Genomic DNA, 19,387 nt, shown 5'->3' on the forward strand with positions numbered 1-19,387 from the left:
CCATTCAGGTTGCCATTCTAATTCTGGCTGCCTGTGACTTCATCAAGGACTTCATGACTGGTGTATAACCGGTTATTAAATTAGCTAAGAATACTTCACAAACAGTTTGATGAATTAGGATAATTCTTCATATCCAAAACTTATGGATAATATGGCAGTTCCAAGGTCAGGATAATATCAGGTTCTCATCTTGACAACTGGCATTATCAGAGGAATTGCCTGTTTCCACTGGGCGAGGGGGGCGGCTTCTTAAATACCTAGCCGGAGGAGCCAAGTGCAAAAGCTCAGGTCTGAGCCTGCCTGCCGGCCCCACCCCTATTGAGCCAGGGCCTGATTGGTCCATTTGAAATATAGGGCGGGCCAGGAAGATATGCAGGAGGGCAGGAAAAGTTCCAGCTGGAGGTAGAAATGCTGTGGCTCCTTCTCTAGCTTCCCCACCAGCAGCCATTTTGTGGTAGCATGCTAGCTGCCCAGCTGAGCCCCCGCCTCACCAGACAAGCCCCTGAACCTTGTGCCAGCTCTCAAACCCCCCCCCCCACCAGTGCATGCCAGAAAACTGGGCTTGTAGGTAAGTCTGAGCCTTGCTTTCCACTGGGCTGGTTGGATGTCTTATTCTATGCCAAATATTGAACCTGATTACAAGCCCTGGTTAGTATTTGGATGGGGGACCACCAAGGAATACCAGGGTTGCTGTGCAGAGGAAGGCACTGGCAAACCACCTCTGTTAGTCTCTTGCCATAAAAACTCCAAAAGGGGTCGCCATAAGTCAGCTGCGACTTGACCGCACTTTACACACACACATGACTAGATGTTATCTGGGAAGCATCACTAAGTAACTGTAAAGAGTCATGTGCATTCATCTAGAGCTTGAACCACAAGAGTTGGAAAACATAAGAGATTTGCACTTTGATGTGGGATGGAAGAAGGAAAATGATGTTGTTACTGTCATGTTCAAAGGGTGAGTTTAACATATATGGAAGGTGAATAGATGAAAAGGGTTTAGTTCTTATTAACTTGCTAGACAATAAATTTATCTTTTTAAACTCTCTTTTCTCTAGACACACTACTTTGGCCTTTGGTTTCACAGCAAGAGCCAGCAAGTGCGATGGGTGGAACTGGAGAAACCTCTGAAAAAGCAGATGGACAAATTTGCCAGCGAGCCTTTGCTTTTCTTTGGAGTCATGTTCTATGTGCCCAGTGTCGCTCGATTACAGCAAGAAGTCACAAGGTACCTGATCACATATTTTGCACCTAAGAACATTGGCCAGTCAAAGATGTAAAGGTTGGCTTCCTACAAACCATTGGGTTGGATCCAGTAGATATTTCCAGTAATCAAAAAGGGAGTTGATTTTTGCTGATTTCCCCCCTGTTCCACAACAGACCTCCATCTCTCCCCTCATGCTGTTCCGGGGGTCTCCTGTCCTCTGGGGCCGTATTTCAGGGGCCATTTGGGCAGGAGAGGGGATACAGAGAAAGGACGCTCCACTGATGGAAATCCCTTTCAGCAATGGAGATTTTACTGAGGAACCTACCACAGCTTGCAAATTTGCAGTCTTTCTCCTCTCTGTGGCATGAATTTCCCTCTCCCTGTCCTTCTTATCCTTAACTTTAATCACTACCTAGCGTTAAGTCACTGCCACAGTTTATTGTGGCTAACACTACGTAGATTCCATCTTAACCAGATATTATGAAGTTGCTTCAGATCTTGGTTTGAAAGCTATCATTTTCAGGAAGACGGTTTTATGTCTGCGTTAGACCATTGCAGTGAAGTTGAATTTCAGTTGTTGATGATACGTGCATATTTTTTTTCATGGACCTTTTGGAGTTTGCCTTAGAAAGAGATCAGATTCTCTTGAGCTATTTCTTTCTCTCCTTAAAGCTACAGAAAACATGGTTTTAAAAAGAGCTTATATTTACTGAATAGGTTTTCTACATGTTGTTCCATCTTGTTTATACAAAAAAACAGAAAAGATTGTTCTTAAAAATGTGGGCATAAGCCAGAACTCTGCATGTATGGAGGCTACCTGATGCTTTCTGTGTAATGAAATGTTCTGTGTACAGGAAACAGGAAAGTTGGCATAATTGCTTTCAAAATATATTTTTTTTCCTGGAAGGCACTATTTTAATTACAGACACGTTAAACAGCAACTTTGTGGCCATCCAGCTGTTCTCTGTATTGCCAGGTGGAGATGCAGTACTGGTTCGCATAGCTGAAGCACCTGCAATTTGAATAGCTGCTCAACATAAAACAATTTTATGGTCCTCTGAAGGGTAGATATTTGCTTGGATTGCTAATTTAAGTTGGCTCTTCAAGTGCAATACATCCCTTGGTGTTGAAATAGATTCCTTTTTATAATGTTTTAGATACCATTAATGTCTTGCTTTTCTCCTGATGTATAGACCAAATCCATCGTATGTCATTGCTCTTTTTGCTCAGGTTACTAAGATATTTTCTTGTGGGATTCACTGTATTTAGTTCCTGAGCTACTGTTTCTGCATAGATACAGCCTTTTGTGCTTAGACCAATAAACAGATGCCCTGTTTCATAACTGGAATTGGGGCCTTTCTTACCTCAGGTGCCTTAAACTGCTAGAGGTATTACATTGTGTGGTAATTTTGTTTTTCCTACGGTTTGTTGTCTAGGTCTTCTAAGGCCTCGTCATGCCCTTGTGTGGTATAGTGGCTAGAGTGATGGACTAGGATCTGGGAGACCTAGGTTCAATTCCCCACTCTGCCATGGAAGCTTGCTGGGTGACCTCAGGCCTGTTACATGCTCTTAGCCTAACCTACCTCTCAGCCTAACCTCACCCTAGCCTGCCTACCTCATAGGGTTATCCTGAGGAAAAAGTGGAGGAGAGGAAAAATGATGTAAGCTGCTTTGGGTCTCAATTGAGGAGAAAGGCGGGGTATACATGAAGGCAAACAAATAATTTTCCTCTATTTATTTAAAACATTGGCCATCTTTCTTATATGAACTCAAGGCAGCTTACAATGTAAATAATAATAAATACCATAAAAACCACTAGTTAAAATCAATAATTTAAAACTGCTGGTAGGCAGAAGAGCTAATCAAATGTCATCCTGAATAAAACTGTCTTTAGCTGCATCCTAAAGATCAAGAGTGAGGGTGTCAGGCACAGCTCCCTAGGGAGGTTGTTCCATAATCTGAAAAGGTCTAGTCAGTAACCACCAGACAAGCTTCTTTGGTTTATGGGACAGTCAAGAGAGCCTCTCCCTGTGATCTTAGTTCCTGGGCAAAAATGGCCCTTCACCTACCCAGTCCCAAACCACATGGGGCTTTAAAGGTCAAAACCTTGAACTCTACCTCATGGCACCCCTCCCCCCATTTTCTTGGACCATAGTATAGTGTTGCTACATTGGTTTAGCCTTAATTACATACAGTCTCCTCGTAATGTGGTTTGAAACTCTGCTTACTGTTAACTTGATTATTGCTAGTACTAATTAATTCTACACCAATGGCTAAAGTAAGCCTTGAAAGGAAGGAGGACTTCACATAGGGGAGAAGAAGATGGATGAAGGAGTATGGAACCCTTAGCATGCTGTCATGCTTCATATGGTCATGAGATTAGTTGTTATGTCTGTGCCTGGCTTGTTAATGGGCTGAGTGTTTGATTGGATCGGCTGTTTCCCAGTTCTGCCCATTAGCCTGCACAGTATTTTTATAGGGACACAGAAGAGTGAGAGAGGCATGCTATAAAGATTATGTGTAAACGTAGTTAGCGTTTGCAAAGGTCTGTCATCTGCAAAACACAGCAATTGTAGCATTTTCTTGTGGAGATTGGCAATTTCACCTGCCATGCCGCATTTTGAAGGGCCTCCAAATGGCACTAATTGAATGCATATGTCTTTGTGAATTCCATTTCTTTTTGCCAGCTTTATTGTACATGTTTCTAACATGGATCGGTCTTCACAGATTGTTTCCCTCCACCCCACTCAGCATCTGAAGCGAAGTAAGATAAAGCCAAGCATTTGTAACATGCTCAGTGTTCTATCATTATTTACATATTGTCAAGTTATTCCCTTCCTGTCATTCTAACTTTCCTGGAAAGGGATGCAGGATGAAATTCTGTTTTGTGTTGGCAAGTGGGAATATAAATCAAGAAGGAAAAACAGTGCCGCCACCCACCCACCCCCATCAACAGTGTTTTCCATCAAGGAAAAAGTCGCTCATATATTTCCTCAATCTAGCTTTGCTTTGTTTTTACACCCCAGGCATGTTTTCAAACTGTTGCAGTGAGAAATCATTACTTTTAAAAGTTTTCTTGTCCTATAGATTTTTTTAGTACAAATAATCTTTGATTTCACTTTGGTCAAGTAACTATCATTTTTAAATAGTACTTTACCGTATCTTAGTAAGGCTACATATCTTATGGTTCCAGCCCTGTGGAAAATTCAGTCAGTGTTGTGGAACTACTGTGGCAATAGGTGTACACCCAGCAGCTTTGTTTTTCAATCTTGCTCATCTCTTTCTCTCTTTTTGGTGAAGAGCAGTAGATTTCTCAGCATGTTTCAGAATTGAAAGTAGGTTAATTGGCTAATGTAAAATCATGAATGCCGTGACTTGGATGGTCCAGGCTAGTCTGATCTTGGAAGCTAAGCAGGGTAGGCCCTGGTTAGTAATTGAATCTGAGACAACCAAGGAAGACCAGAATTGCTATGCAGATGAAGGCAATGGCAAACCACCTCTGTTCATCTCTTGCTTTGAAAATCCCATGAGAGGGTCACCATAAGTCAGCTGCAACTTGACAGCACTTTCCACTACAACATTATGGATATTGGTCTAAAAATATCTTGATTGCCTTATCATACATGTCAAGAAAAATGACAGAATAGTCTTGTTAATGGCAGCTCATAGACTACTTGCTTAAAGAAATAAGGTGTGACAACTAATGTGATAGCATTAGTAAATGCATGTTTCTTGTGTAATAAAGGTAATGACACATGCTTATATTTTACTGGGGTTTTGCAAGACAAGGGAAGAAAAATATTATAGACATGTTCACTTGGTTTGCAGAAAATGCCAATATGCTTAAAGCTCAAACTGCTTCTTTATGCAAAGCACTAATATCCTTTCTTTCCACAATTGACTAAAGTGGCTCACAGCATCCTTTCAGAGTAGGAATCTACAATAAAACAAATTAAAACAAACATTAAAAGATAGAGCACATTCTGAAGCACGCCTACTCTCCCTAATGGTCTTCCAGTACAGGCCTCTTACCTCCTGACAAAACAGTGTCTTTCTGCAGAGCTGGAAAATCTGCTAAGAAATTGGTCTCCATACCAGTGAACAAAGTTTATGCAGAGAGGGCTTTTGAAAGACTTGGGCTACTATGGGGAGAGGCTAATCTAAGACATACCCATTTAAAGGTATGGACTAAGAATATGGGATACCTGGGTCATAACGCTTTCCGAGCACAGTGTTGAGCCTACGGGGGATCACCATGAAAATGTAATACATGAATATCTTGTAATACATGCCTTTCCTGAGAACCTCTGGCCTCAAGTAACTGCCCCTTATGATCTTAGTAGTTTGGGTGTGCATAAAGTCAGAAATTAGTGGGTTCCACCTCATTCTTTCCCAGTAAGATTTATTCAGCTGTATTAAGGAATGGCCAAAGCCAGGTTGGAAGAAGTCAGAAGAAGGACAGAGCCAAAAGGCAAAATGTATAACAGTAGGAGGTCCTTGGCATAAAAAAATGTTTAAAAATTGGCCAGCTTCATTATGGGCTTCCTAATTCATCATGGATCTTTTTTTGTTATAATTTTTATTTTAAACTTGTATGTTTTGTTTTATATGTATGTTGAATATAACATACGGTACAACCTGACTACGTAACATCCAGCGTAACACAACATCACAAATGTGCCTTACTTTCTCCTAAATTGACCAACTATTCCAAATATTCTTACTATTACCTTTCTTTTCATAATATCATATTATAATGTTATCTATTTTTCTCCTTATGTACTATTACATATCATTTAAGATTAATCATTGAAATTATATTAAAATCTACTTTCTGTGATGATGATAATAAAACTTCCTTGTATAATTTACTTTCTTCTATGGGGTCTTGAATATCTATATTAAAACTGTTAAACTACCCATATTACTTCTTCCAGCTATCACACCTACTTTTTCTCCTCTAGTATTTATTATATGACATAGATTATATATATATATTTATTCTATGGTGCCGGGTATGATTGGGGGTGGGCTAATTTTTGGCCCATAATCAATTTTAATAGCTCATCTTGGCTTAATCATTACATCTTGGGGTATCTTTTGTGTGCAATTCCCGTGACTTGATTTATGGGACAGACTTCGTGGGGTCATGTGTTGGCTTTGATGCAGTGCTTTAGATTTCATTATTTGGGGTTCATCCTGAGAGTCAAAACTTTGTCTTGTGGGCTTCAGAATGGCAGTGCCATGAAGGCATTAATTCCCTGTTTGTACAATAATTTGCTGAGGATTGCAAACCCTTCTCCCTGCTGACTTCTGCCATTGAATGAGGAGTTTGTTCTCATTGTGTTGATTTCTGAAAACTGAACTCTTTGAGCTAGATATTTTAAGACGCTGTTGACATTCCGCTAGGCCCTCAGCCTTAGGGGGAAAAAAACTTTGGTTTTCACATGTATTGTGGAGCTACAGGTGGAATATATGTGGAAAATATTGAAATGCACTTTACTTAACACAAAATAGACATTTCTTTGCAGCAGCAACCTATCAATGTAGCAATGTCTATCAATTTAGTTTCACTGTAATTTGTCAAGCTGGACATACCAACCCTGGGTATGATTTGAGGAACTAAATTTGAGCTGTATTTGTTACATGTGTAGCCCATCTTTTTCTCCAAGGAGCAATGCTGTATCCAGGAGGCAAAAGAAGCAGTTGCCCAGTATCTCACTGAGGAGGGAGGTTATCTTAAACTGGGGTGGGGACTAACTATTTTCATTCCTCAGGAGTGCCTATGTGTCCAGTTCTTTGGAGACATAAAAAGTAGCCACAATAAATTTATTTTAATCTCAGATGTAACCAAGTAGAGGGCATAAACCTTGCCAGTTGTTTTTAAAGTTGTTTTTCCTTTCCCCTTCATTGTTTTTCTAAAGTTGTTTTTCCTTTCTTTCCCCTTCATTGAACCATGAAATAACATCTCCGTCCCTAATTCTTAGAGAACCGTCTCCAGTCAAAGTTGATAGTATTGGTTAGATGGATTGCATTGTAGCACCTAATGTTAAGAACCTTTTAAGGGCATATTTTAGGCGCCCCATGGCACAGAGTGGTAAGACGCAGTACTGCAGTCAAAAGCTCTGCTCACGACCTGAGTTCGATCCCTATGGAAGTCGGTATCAGATAGCCTGCTCAAGGTTGACTCAGCCTTCCATCCTTCCGAGGTCAGCAAAATGAGTACCCAGCTCACTGGGGGTAAAGTGTAGATGACTGGGGAAGGCAATGGCAAACCACGCCATAAACATAGTCTGCCTAGTAAACATTGGGATGTGACGTCACCCCATGGGTCAGGAATGACCCAGTGCTTGCACAGGGGACTACCTTTTCCTTTAAGGGTGTATTTTGGGGATGCTGAGGGCAGCAGTTCAACATTCTGTCTGTGTTGCTTAAAGTAAGGAGTAACTTGCATGTACCCTTGATTTTTTTTCTTAGTAACATTCTGAAATGAGGCACTAGAAACTAAAACCATCTTAGTGCCGCTGTAGTAATGGAAGAGGAGTATTGACAGCCAAGGATCTTATTTGGCACATCTGGAGAGGAAGAACAAGTGGAGTAAACAACAGGCTGAACTGACCCTATAGACCCATGTTGTTGAATGTTGATGGCACCAGGTCAAGACTCTTCCCCCCTATCCCATAATTCTCCCAGGGTTTTGTGTGTCCAGCTTTTTTTCCCATCTTGGTTTAATGTACCCCCCACACGCTGTGTAGAGTGGCTTTTAATCATTGTTTGTTGCAAACAAATTGTTTTAAATTGATTTTGGCATTCTTGTATGTTCTAAAGGGCCCCCCAAATCATCTGACTAATACGTTTGACAAGATGCATAGAGGAATGGGGCAAGGTGGAATTGCTTTCAAGGGGTAGATGGGAAGAAGGTAGTGTTGCCATTCTCCAGGGGGCACCTGGAGTTCTCCAGGAATTACAGTTGCTCTCCAGACTGCTGAGACCAGTTCTCCTGGAGAAAAGTTCAGCTTCAGATGATGAACTCTGTGGCCTCACATCTGTGCTGAGCTCCCTCATCTCCCCTAACTCTGCCTTCCCCATGCTCTGCTTCAAGGATTTTCCCCACCAAGAATTGGCAACCCTTGTAGGAGGACAGATGGAATGGGTAGTAGAATTGAGGGAGATCTCTTGGAACTAGGGTTGCCAGGTCCCCCCTGGACATTGGTGGCGGATGGGGGTGGATTGCCAGCTCCAGGTTGGGTGGAGCCTGGGGAGAACAGGGACCTCAATAGGATATAATGCCATAGAGTCCACCCTCCAAAACATCCATTTTCTCGATGGGAACTAATCCCTGTAGTTGGGGGATGTTGCTTTAGTAGAGAAAAAGAATAGAGCAAAAGGGTAGCTGTGGAGGCGCCTTCAAGCCCTGTTCCAGGTTTAAGAGGGATGTTCTATTGCTTAAACTTTCAAAATGATTAACATTGATTTCAGTTTTCCACTAAGGATTCGTAGCGCTGTGTTGCCAATAGAGTCAGGCATACCTTGGAGATATTGAGGGTTCGGTTCCAGACCACCACAATAAAACAAATATTGCAATAAAGTGAGTGGCAGAATTCTTTTTGTTTTCCAGTGCATCTAAAAGTTATGTTTACACTACACTGTAGTCTATTAAGTGTGCAATAGCATTATGTTTAAAAAACAATGTTTGTACCTTAATTGTGTGTGTGTTAAGTGCTGTCAAGTCGCTTCCGACTCATGGCGACCCTATAAATCAGTGTCCTCCAAAATGTCCTATCTTTGACAGCCTTGCTCAGATCTTGCAAATTGAGGGCTGTGGCTTCCTTTATTGAGTCAATCCATCTCTTGTTGGGTCTTCCTCTTTTCCTGCTGCCCTCGATTTTTCCTAACTTTTCCTTAATTAAAAATACTTTATTGCTGAAAAATGCTAACCATCACCTGAGCCTTCAGTGCGTCATAATCTTTGCTAATGGAGGGTCTTGCCTTGATGTTGATGGCTGCTGACTGTAAAAAATGCAATATTTGTGAAGTGCAATAAAGCGAGGTATGCCTGTATCTGCTATCTCCCCCCCTCCAATTTTACTTATATACATTTGATCTGATTAATATCAGAGTCAGAGCTCTGGATTGGATGAATGGAATGCTATTCCCCCCCCCTCCCAATTTTAAGGTACTGGGTAAAAATTAGTGTGTGGGTTTTTTTTCCATTTTTTATGGCAACTGTTGTAATAAATACTACTTGTTTCCCAAAACCTTTGAAACAGAGTTTGAATGTTCAATTTGCATGGATTGGTTTATGCCTCATTGAAGATTTTAAATAAATTATTAGAAAGGAGCCCTACATTTTGGTGATATTCTATGTTCCCTGTGATGCTTTGCACCAAAATAAAATATATGAAAGTTAACCTGGGTGTGTCTCTCCACCCCCACCCCCGCAATGGGAAATCTAATTCTGTACTTCAGTTGTTGTGAAGAAAGTGGACTCCTGAATGAATGACTGAAAACTGTAGCCTAAAGGCTGTGTAAAAGGGCACATGTTTGTTTACTAGCACATTAAGTTAATGATAGGGCACTAATGAAATGAATTCTTCAAGAAGCAACAGTCTATGTTAAGAGGAAAATAGTTAAAGTTAAGATCGTTGGTTTAGAATGTACTTCTGGTATTCAGAGGTTTGGTTCCCTCATATATGAAAGTTCCCTTTTCTCCCCTTTACTCACATGGCTTAATAGCCATCGATAGACCTATGTATCAATCTGTCTAATTCCCATCTGTGATTATGGCCATCACTACATCCACTGGCAGTGAATTCTTTAAATCTAATTACTGATGGAGTAAAGAAGTATTTCCTTTCCACTGTTCTGAACCTATTGCCCATCAACTTCACTGGGTGCCCCCTGGCTGTATTATTGTGGGAGAAGGAGAAAAAGCTCTCCCTCTACTTTTCTCCCCCATGCCTCTCTCTTAGTTGCCTTTTTTCTAAGCTGAAAAGTCCCAGGCCCTTCAGCCTTTTATTTATTTAGTTTTAAAATTTATACCCCACTCTATCCTACCTAAGACCGGGCTCAGCGCAGCTGACATCAAATATCATTCACAATATAGTCCATATTACATTAAAATACAAAAATATAGTTCTACAGTTAAAACCATAATTCCATAAAACTATGTCATAGGAAAGGCGTTCCATTCCCTTACTCATCTCGGTTGCCCTCTTCTTTATTTTTTCCATCTTTGTAATATCTTTTTTTGAGATACAGTGACCAGAGCTGTCCACAGTAATCCAAATGTTAAAATACTACATGAAATCCAATGACAGATGGTTTATTGTAGTTTGGGGAAAAATTCAAGGGGATCTGGGGAGTGGCTTTGTGTCCAGAATGTGGATGCACTGTACCCTTGTTCTATATAAAGGTCTAATTCATTGTCGTCAAAGTTGCTGACATCTATTTACTCTTCTTGCCATCAGCAGGTCTGAGTCAGGCTCTTGTATGGTTGTTGATCAAGAGCAAAATAAAAAAAAATTAAGCTTCCTGCTTTCATGGTATTACGGTTTCCTTCCTTGGCACAGAATGGGAACATTACTGAGTCACTGATCAGAGCAAACCTCGTTTGAACAAGTTAAGAAGACAGGAAACCTGCTTATCATTCAAGCCCTTGCAAAAATGTGTTGTATCTATAAAGGCAGGGACAGGCTTGTTTTTCCTTAGACTTGTAGCTACGTAATCATTTCTGCCTCCTCTTTTTAATATTGTGATCTAGAAAAAGAAAACAGGGTAGTCCCTTGATGTGATGTGAAATCAGATGGTGGTAGTAAATTGTTTTAGGTGGGGCTTTCTTTGTGTCTAAATTGAGTATATGCAGTTTTCATAAACAATTTTCCATAAGGTTGCCATGCCTCAAAACAGATTGAATCTAAAACAGTTCAGTTGTAATAAGCTGATAGGGAATAACACCTTTGTATTTCTAAAATATCATTGTGAATCTCTGTAAAAAATGCTTACGTTGTCCGCATGAAGCTCCTAATGGATTGTTTATAAAAGCGAAGACCCTGGATCACCCAAAAGCTTGATTATTCAGGAATCTTATTCCCAAATCAATCCGCTCACCTGGTGTTGCTGTATATACAAAAGTAGAATTCTAGGAACAATGCATCAGGTTTGTAGGTGCTGTAGATCTCTGCTTTGGACAAATAAGTAGTCCTGTTATTTCCCTGCTCAGTGAACACCACCAGGTAGAACCTGGGAGGGAACTCTGTGCAATGAACAGCAGTGGCAGATCAGGAGGAGACTGTGCCTCTGTTCTTTTTTACATAAATACACCAACATTCCTCATATACTGCCCAAACCAGGAATCCACCCCAGCAACCAGTACTGGTAGGTGGACAGTTTAGCTCCCCTTTCTTTGTTACCTTTGTACCCTGTCCATATTTGGGGTAACATACAAAAAAAAAAAAAGGTCCAGGGAAGGAGATGCATTTCAAGCTGTCATAATTTTAATTTTGAATGCTGTTTTAATATTTTAAACGTTCTAATGCCTTGATGTTCACTGCCTTGGAGTCCCCATTTTGGGTGGAAAGGTGGCATGGAAATGTTTTAAATAATTGCATAATGGTGTTCTCCTGCTTGCTCTGGCAGTGCTGCCTACTGCCATTCCCTGTCTTTGTGAGCATAATTGAAGCATAAAATGCTTTGGGGCTACGAGGATTGAGACATTAATGTCTAAGAGAATTCCATATATAAAGTATGACTTATGACAAATAAAAAGATGCTTTTTTACATACCCTCCATACTAGCATTCCACATCTACATTAATTGTGAAGATCATGCTGAAGCCACATTTATGTCTTTCCTGAGTTCTTCCCTCCTCTGCCAGTTGTCTTGAGACTTCACTACCAATGAATCAGCCACAACCATGCTGGTAATCAGGTCATCAGAAGGTAAACTGAATACATAATTTCAAAACAATGTTGTTGTACAGGTGATTCTGAAGTTCAGGTTTAGTTAACACCACTGTTGATCCATGACTAACAAAAAGAATTCCGTTCACTTGCCCAGACCTGTGGTGTATCTGGGCTAAGCTCAGTACTTAGCTGTAAACACATTCCAGAGCAGAGCTGCTGAGTAAGAGGAGGTGACTTTTACCTAACCCCCATTTGAGAGTTGACCCACACTTGTCAGAGGTCTCAAAGGATTTTTGTACAAAACAAAAGCTGGAGTCCTATGTGTACATACAGGTAGTCCCTTGTGCAAGCACTTGGTCATTACTGACCCATGGGGTGACATCACATCGCGATGCTTACTAGGCAGACTGTGTGCATGGGGTGGTTTGCCATTGCCTTCCCCAGTCGTCTACACTTTACCCCCAGCAAGCTGGGTACTCCTGGTTGGTCACTGTGTGAACAGACTGCTGGACTTGATGGGCCTTGGTCTGATCCAGCATGGCTTTTCTTATGTTCTTATGTTTGTACTCATTTTACTGACCTCAGAAGGATAGAAGGCTGAGTCAACCTTGAGCTGGCTACTTGAAACCGACTTCTGTCAGGATCGAAATCGGGTCATGAGCAGAGTTTTGACTGTGTGACAGAGCTCCTGTGTGTTCTTACTCAGGAGCAAACGCCATTGAACGTGGTGGAACATAGCATGGATAGGATCAAGCGGTAATAACAGTCCAGTAAATGATGGGTTATTAAAGTGGCTTATTTAGGCAGTAGTAGAAGGGTACCACTAGATAGCAAGAATTCTTTGTGATCCAGATGGGATCATTCATAGATGCCTATGGAGAAGGAAATATGTCCCAAGCATACCTTGTCCATGTGGGGTGTTTCTTGCGTAGGAGACAACTATGGAAACCTGTGGGGATACAGTTGTGAAACTGATAACTGCTCTTTAATTCTTTGTAAAATGACTGGAGGTTAACAGAGATATTCATGAACATTACTTATTTATTCATAGCTGCAATTGTGAGGAAAATGTTCTAAAAGAAATTGTGATAAATATTCTTTCTTTATAAGGAAGCCCAACAACCCAAAGAGGCACATCAACCAAAAAGACAGTATGCAGTCAGGACCTTTTATGTTCATTTGATTTATTTCTTAAAAATGTATGCCTTGCCTTATTTCCTTGTACTCAAGAAAAATGTGCAAATTATTCTCCTTTTTAGGTACGTATAATCTTAATATCACAGGTTGCCTCCGACATCTCTGCAGAGGAGGCATATACATTTTCTAAATAAATACCTAGTAGCAATTTAGAATAGATCAGTTTTACACTATTAATGTAGAAGTGCACTTATTAGTTGTATCTGATTAATGAATAATTTTTGAATGCTATCCTGTGAGGTATTACCGATAGTTGTTTTTCCTTTACACGATTTCCTTGCATTTTTGCATTTCCCTTATTCAACAGGATCTTAATTCAGGAAGATTTTAGCCACAGATTTGGCAAAGTGATTAGGTAGAAATATACCACAGTTATTTTAAGCCTTGAAGAATTGAATACTGGTGTATAATTCTGAGTTACGACTACATGTATATTCTACACAAACACCGTTTTATATAAACTAGCATCTGTACAAACTTAAGTATTTAGATTTTGAAAGCACAAATAGAGTTTTTTCTAGGAGAAAAAAACACCTAGGTAGTTAAATTCCAGGATGTATTTATTTCCATACACGTGTGAAATACAGGACTTCCATATAAGTCAAGAAGTAGATGAGAAAGTGGTGTTGGGAGGAAGGTGTTAGATTTGTTAGGCACTGGGAAACTTCCTGGGACAAACCAAACCGGGGGAGCCTCTAGTTCAGGGCAACTCAGATCAAAGGGATGATAATGTAAGCAGTCAGAACTGGAGGAGAGCAGTGGAAGGAGAGGAGGAAGGCTTGGATGCGCCCCAGAGCAGGGAGATTCTGAAGGGTGTGTTGGTCCCTGCCAACCCCAGTGAAATAATGGATTCTCACAGAAAGGTATAACAGCCAAATGCTACACTGACATTTTTTTTTACCCTGAATGGTTCTCATGTTCCCTTGTCCACAGTGTGGATGTACTTTGTGTGTACGCAGGTAGGGTGAAATGGTGTCACAGTGGTTAAAGGTATAAATTATAGCTAAGAAGAATAAAACAATCCTTGAGCACCCAAGCAAAAATGTCACCCTCCTTGAAGTATTTGAAGGGCTGTCATATAGAGGATGGTGCCGAGTTGTTTTCTGTTGCCCCAGAGTGTCGGACCAGAACCAGCGGGTTGAAATTAAATCAAAAGAGTTTCCGTCTAGACATTAGTAAGAATTTTCTAACCGTTAGAGCTGTTTCTCAGTGGAACAGACTTCCTCGGGAGGTGGTAAGCTCTCCTTCCCTGGAGGTTTTTAAGAACAGGCTAGATGGCCATCTGTTAGCAATGCTGATTCTGTGACCTTAAGCAGATGATGAGAGGGCATCTTGGCCATCTTCTGGGCATGGAGTAGGGGTCACTGGGGATGTGTGGGGAGGTAGTTGTGAATTTCCTGCATTGTGCAGGGGGTTGGACAAGATGCTCCTGGTGGTCCCTTCCAACTCTATGGTTCTATGATTTTATAATCCTTGTGGATCCTTCTGTGGCACTGAATGTGTGGTAGATGGTTAGTTGTGTACTATGTTGGTTTAAGTTGTGGACATGTGCAAACTTAGTATAATAGAATATAAATAAAAGGACAACACGCTGAGCAGGCGGTGGTGACAGCCATGAGCCTCAGGCAGATTCTTCAGTTACCTTGGCTCTGTGAAATGCATAATGCTCGACTCAGACCGTTATGGGGGGAAATGCACTCTTCTTCTAACCCTTCTGGTTTCCCTTGCCTTTCCTCTTTGTAAATTGCAGTTCTTCCAGTTGAGTTAATAGAACTGGACTCCGTGGATGCTATATTGTTGTCTTGTTTCAGATTTGTTAAAATGTATGAGCCCAGTTCAATTGAGGTATGCTTAAAAATGCCTTAGAGAAGAGTTAGAGAGGAGCAGTTTCCACAAGTGTGTGTGTGTGTGTGTGTGTGTGTGTGTGTGTGAACTATATTTCTGTAATGTGCTGAATAATTCTCCTGGTATTTTGAATTAGCTCTGATTCAATTATAGGTGGTTATTAAGGGAATGTGATGTGCTTATAACTTGCACTTGGTCTCCCTGTAATTTGCTATAATTCATTCAGGAGTCCAAGGGCAGACAATAAGAACTGGGTTGAGGCATGTTTTTGGTTTCTTGCAAAAGCATACTATTATGGTCCCTTTTTAAAACAGTCTTTATCTTGATGTGCTTCTTTTGGAGTTTGTTTAGTGCAGTGGTTCCCAAAGTGGGCAGTACCACCCCCTGGGGGGCGGTGGGATTACCTAGGGGGACACTAAGAAGCAAGGGGGCTGCAGAGGGCGCTAGTGGTAGGCCCCTTCAACTGTGTTGTTCACTAATTTACTATAGATCAAGCTATGGAACCATGCTGGCAAATTTGGTGGAAACTATCAGAATTTCCCCCCCAGACTTCGAAGAGCTGGTACCACTGGATCAAGTTCATCAGTTTTGTTGAATAAATTTCAACTAAAAAGTTTTAATTAAGTTTTGAATAGATGTGCAATTAATTGTTTTGAAATTTTATTGTTATTAACTTCTTTAGCGAGTCATGCAAACCCCTATTTTGAATAATGCTTTTTATAGGGTAGGGGGCTTTGGGGTTGAGTTTGTGGAACCAAGGGGGCGGTGGCCCGAAAAGTTTGGGAACCACCGGTTTAGAGCATATCCAAAATGTGTAATTCAGTGAGGAGAAAAATGGAAAAGTTTATGAAAATTAGGGGTTTTTTACCCAATTCGTATTGCCAACCTTTTCTCTTGTCTGTCAGGGAGTCTTTGACTGGACATACTGAAATTCTTGCTGATGTGGCGATAGAAAAAGCTTTTAGATGGCCAAAATCTATTAGGTCAGGCTTTTCCTGTTACTGTATTTCTATTCTGCTCTCACTGCTGTTCGCATGCTAAAAGGTCTGCTTGTCCAGTGCGCAAGTAGGCTTGCAATACTTGAGACCACAAAACCAAACACAGGCCTCCATCTGCTGATGGAGTGGCTGTATAAAATTCCTGCTCAGATGTCTGCTTGGGATGGCCAAACCAGGAGGATTGTCAAGCACCTAGCATAACTGGTAGGTTGTTCAACTTGATGGGACACAAATTGTGCAGTCAGGACCCCTGCGAGGGAAAATCAACATTAACCATGTTACTGAAAACTAAGGATCCTTAAGAAATCATCCTGTGATGATTTTTCTGGTACTGTATTGCTAGAAATATGTAGGTAAAGGTAGTCCCCTGTGCAAGCACCGAGTCATTCCTGACCCATGGGGTGATGTCACATCCTGACGTTTACTAGGCAGACTATGTTTACGGGGTGGTTTGCCAGTGCCTTCCCCAGTCATCAAGCTGGGTACTCATTTTACTGACTTAGGAAGGGTGGAAGGCTGAGTCAACCTTGAGCCGGCTACCTGAAACCAACTTCCGTTGGGATCGAACTCAGGTCGCAAGCACAGCTTTTGACTGCAGTACTGCAGCTTAACACTCTGTACCACAGCATAATATTGAAACCATTGATTCTAGAATGCACACTCACAAAGGAGAAGAAAATGTACATCTTCAATACTTAACCTCTATGTGCTAAAGAACATGCTTTATTTTTGTTAGCACGCAAAAGAGTAGTTATGAAGTAGTTTCTGCCGAAATACTGGGGGGGAAATGGTCTAGGCTGACCAGCTTACTCCAGTTTCAAAAATATTAATCGGTTCTGTGACTCACTGAATTAATTTCCTTTTCTTCTGCGTTTTTTTTTTTTTTAAAGCAGCACAGTTAAGAAATTACCAGAAAGATGGGAACAGATCCAGAGTGATATTAAAAACTGCAGGTCCATCCAGTAATTACATAATTAGGAAGAATTTAAAAGGAGTTGTACCTTGCTGGCAACCAAGGCACATGTTTATAAGCTACCATTAAGTATTTACACTTATCTTTCAAATACACCCTACTGAAGGCATTCAGCAAGCTTATAGAAACCTACCGCACAGGCTGTGTTCACATGAGTTGAGTTCTGGCCAGCTGAATTGGAGGACTGATCAATGAAAGGGTTCACTGCGTAATGAGTGGATCTGCAATGTAAGGGCACGCTGGTTGTGTTGTGGCTATGTGCGTTACTGTAACCAGGCTTGGGGGGAAAATAACCTAAAAAAGAACTTTCCCTTTAACGAGTGGTCACTTTATCCCACAGTTTCTTCATATTGTTTTAAAAAAATTTAATTGAGGCTTTAACTTTATTCATTCTTCTACAGGTTCTTATTAATCACAAAAAAATCCTAATCACTTGACCAGCCTTGTACTCACTCTCTGAGGGTGAAAAGACTTTCTGACTTAAAAGAGAGATAAATATACTGCAACTAGGGTTGCCAACCTCCAAGTATTAGCTGGAGATCTCCTACTATTACAACTGATCTCCAGCCGATAGAGATCAGTTCACCTGGAGAAAATGGTCGCTTTGGCAATTGGACTCTATGGCATTGAAGTCTTTCCCCTCCCCAAACCCCGCCCTCCTCAGGCTCCACCTCAAAAACCTCTCACTGATGGCGAAGAGGGACTTGGCAACTCTAACTGCAGCAGTTAGGGCTTGCCTAGGGCTTGTAGCCACATGATGCATATGGCTACAAATGCATATTTACTTAGTTAATTAGGAAGAATTGAAAGTATGTGTTACATAGTATTTATAGGAATTATCTAATACTGTAGATTCCCTTACGTGATAATGTCATGCTATACATTTTGAGTGAGTAAAACCTTTGGTTAAAAAGCATTTTCCTCTGAAAACATTTCGCAAGTTTTTTCAATGTTCTCCAAAATTCATTTTTTTCCCATTGGAAAGACTGGAAAAACGACTCTTGGAACTTTCCCGCCCCCAGCATTTCACATCTTTCATTCTGAAAAGCTTTGTATGTCTAAAAACTAAACAGTACATCTTCCGGCACACAAGTGGTTAGCTTTTAAGTGGCTGGCTTTGTTGTGCAGGGGTTGTATTCTGTTGCACCTCTATAGAAAGGCAACCTGAAATTAAAAAAAAAAATTCTCTTGGGAAAGGGATTTATTTGATTCTTAAAATGCATTTGTACATTTCAAAGGAATAAACTTCTGTTGCATGTACTCAGTTATTATGCCAAAATTATGCTTTGTTGCCAGAACACAACCATAATTGAACCCAAATTGTCATGGAACTGCAGAATAATAATGTAGCGGAACCAAGGGAATCTCCTCATCTGAAATGCCTATTTGTAAGTGATCCCGTAATCCACTTTGCTTGTTGTTGGCTTTACGTCGGATTCTGCTGACAAGCAACAGACTCATTAAGTGTTCACTGATTGACAGTGCTGTCCCTGTTAGAATACATCCTCCTTGGAGAAATAATGGGAGCAAAGAACCTCACAGGGGTTCAAAGACATTCATGAGGGCACCATCTTTGATAAGATAAGCTTTTTTGCTCTCTGCTGCTTTGATGATTCTGAAGCACAATCCTGTCATTTTATTGTAATTAGAACAATGTGCATCTGATAATGTGCAAGGTTACAAATCATGTTTTTTTGCTGAAGGGAAATAACCATCTTGCTATTACGTCTTTGTCGGGACTTGCTTTCCACTCCCATAAATACCCGTTGGAACGAGATTGGCAATCTGTAATAGTCTTACTGTCAAAGCATAAAAACTCTTACTTTTTTCCCCAAAGCATAATTTGCAAGGAATTCCAAAGGAGGAGATTGCCTCCATTCTTGGGTTATACCATTAGATTGTGTTTTACTACTTCTCAGTCCACGGATATGGAAATAAGAATGTCATAAGCAGCAGCAGTGGTTTCTTAAAATAGTCCCCCTCCCCAAATGTTGTAGTTGCAATGCAAGCACAGGGCTTTTGTGTGTGCTACTCATAGTAGCCCTTACTCCACCACTGTTGATCTCCTGTCCCCAGACAAAGGAGGGAAGTATGATTGTTACAAAAGCATAGTTACTTCTCTTCCCCTTCTTAAAAATAATTGGGGAGAATGTGCAGTGGATCACTGGATGTATGCAGCCTTCAAAGAACTATTATTTTTTTAAAGTTAAAGGTCCATTTGAATAAGGGGAATAGCACTGCTGATATTCAGCTCTTTTAAAAA

The 19,387-nt window shown here is 40.7% G+C and overlaps 1 protein-coding gene across 2 annotated transcripts in view; it reads left to right on the top strand.

Annotated features, from left to right (window-relative positions):
• The window catches only part of PTPN14 (protein tyrosine phosphatase non-receptor type 14), a 122,965-nt gene that overhangs the window by 64,136 nt on the left and 39,442 nt on the right, over window positions 1-19,387 (top strand). For both annotated transcript variants that reach the window (XM_056853072.1, XM_056853071.1), the window contains exon 3: window positions 1,059-1,228. In XM_056853072.1, the coding sequence (XP_056709050.1) occupies window positions 1,059-1,228 (170 nt within the window). The remainder of the gene's footprint in view (window positions 1-1,058; window positions 1,229-19,387) is intronic.

This window comes from Euleptes europaea, chromosome 7 (genome assembly GCF_029931775.1).
Source record: "Euleptes europaea isolate rEulEur1 chromosome 7, rEulEur1.hap1, whole genome shotgun sequence".
Taxonomy (NCBI): domain Eukaryota; kingdom Metazoa; phylum Chordata; class Lepidosauria; order Squamata; family Sphaerodactylidae; genus Euleptes; species Euleptes europaea.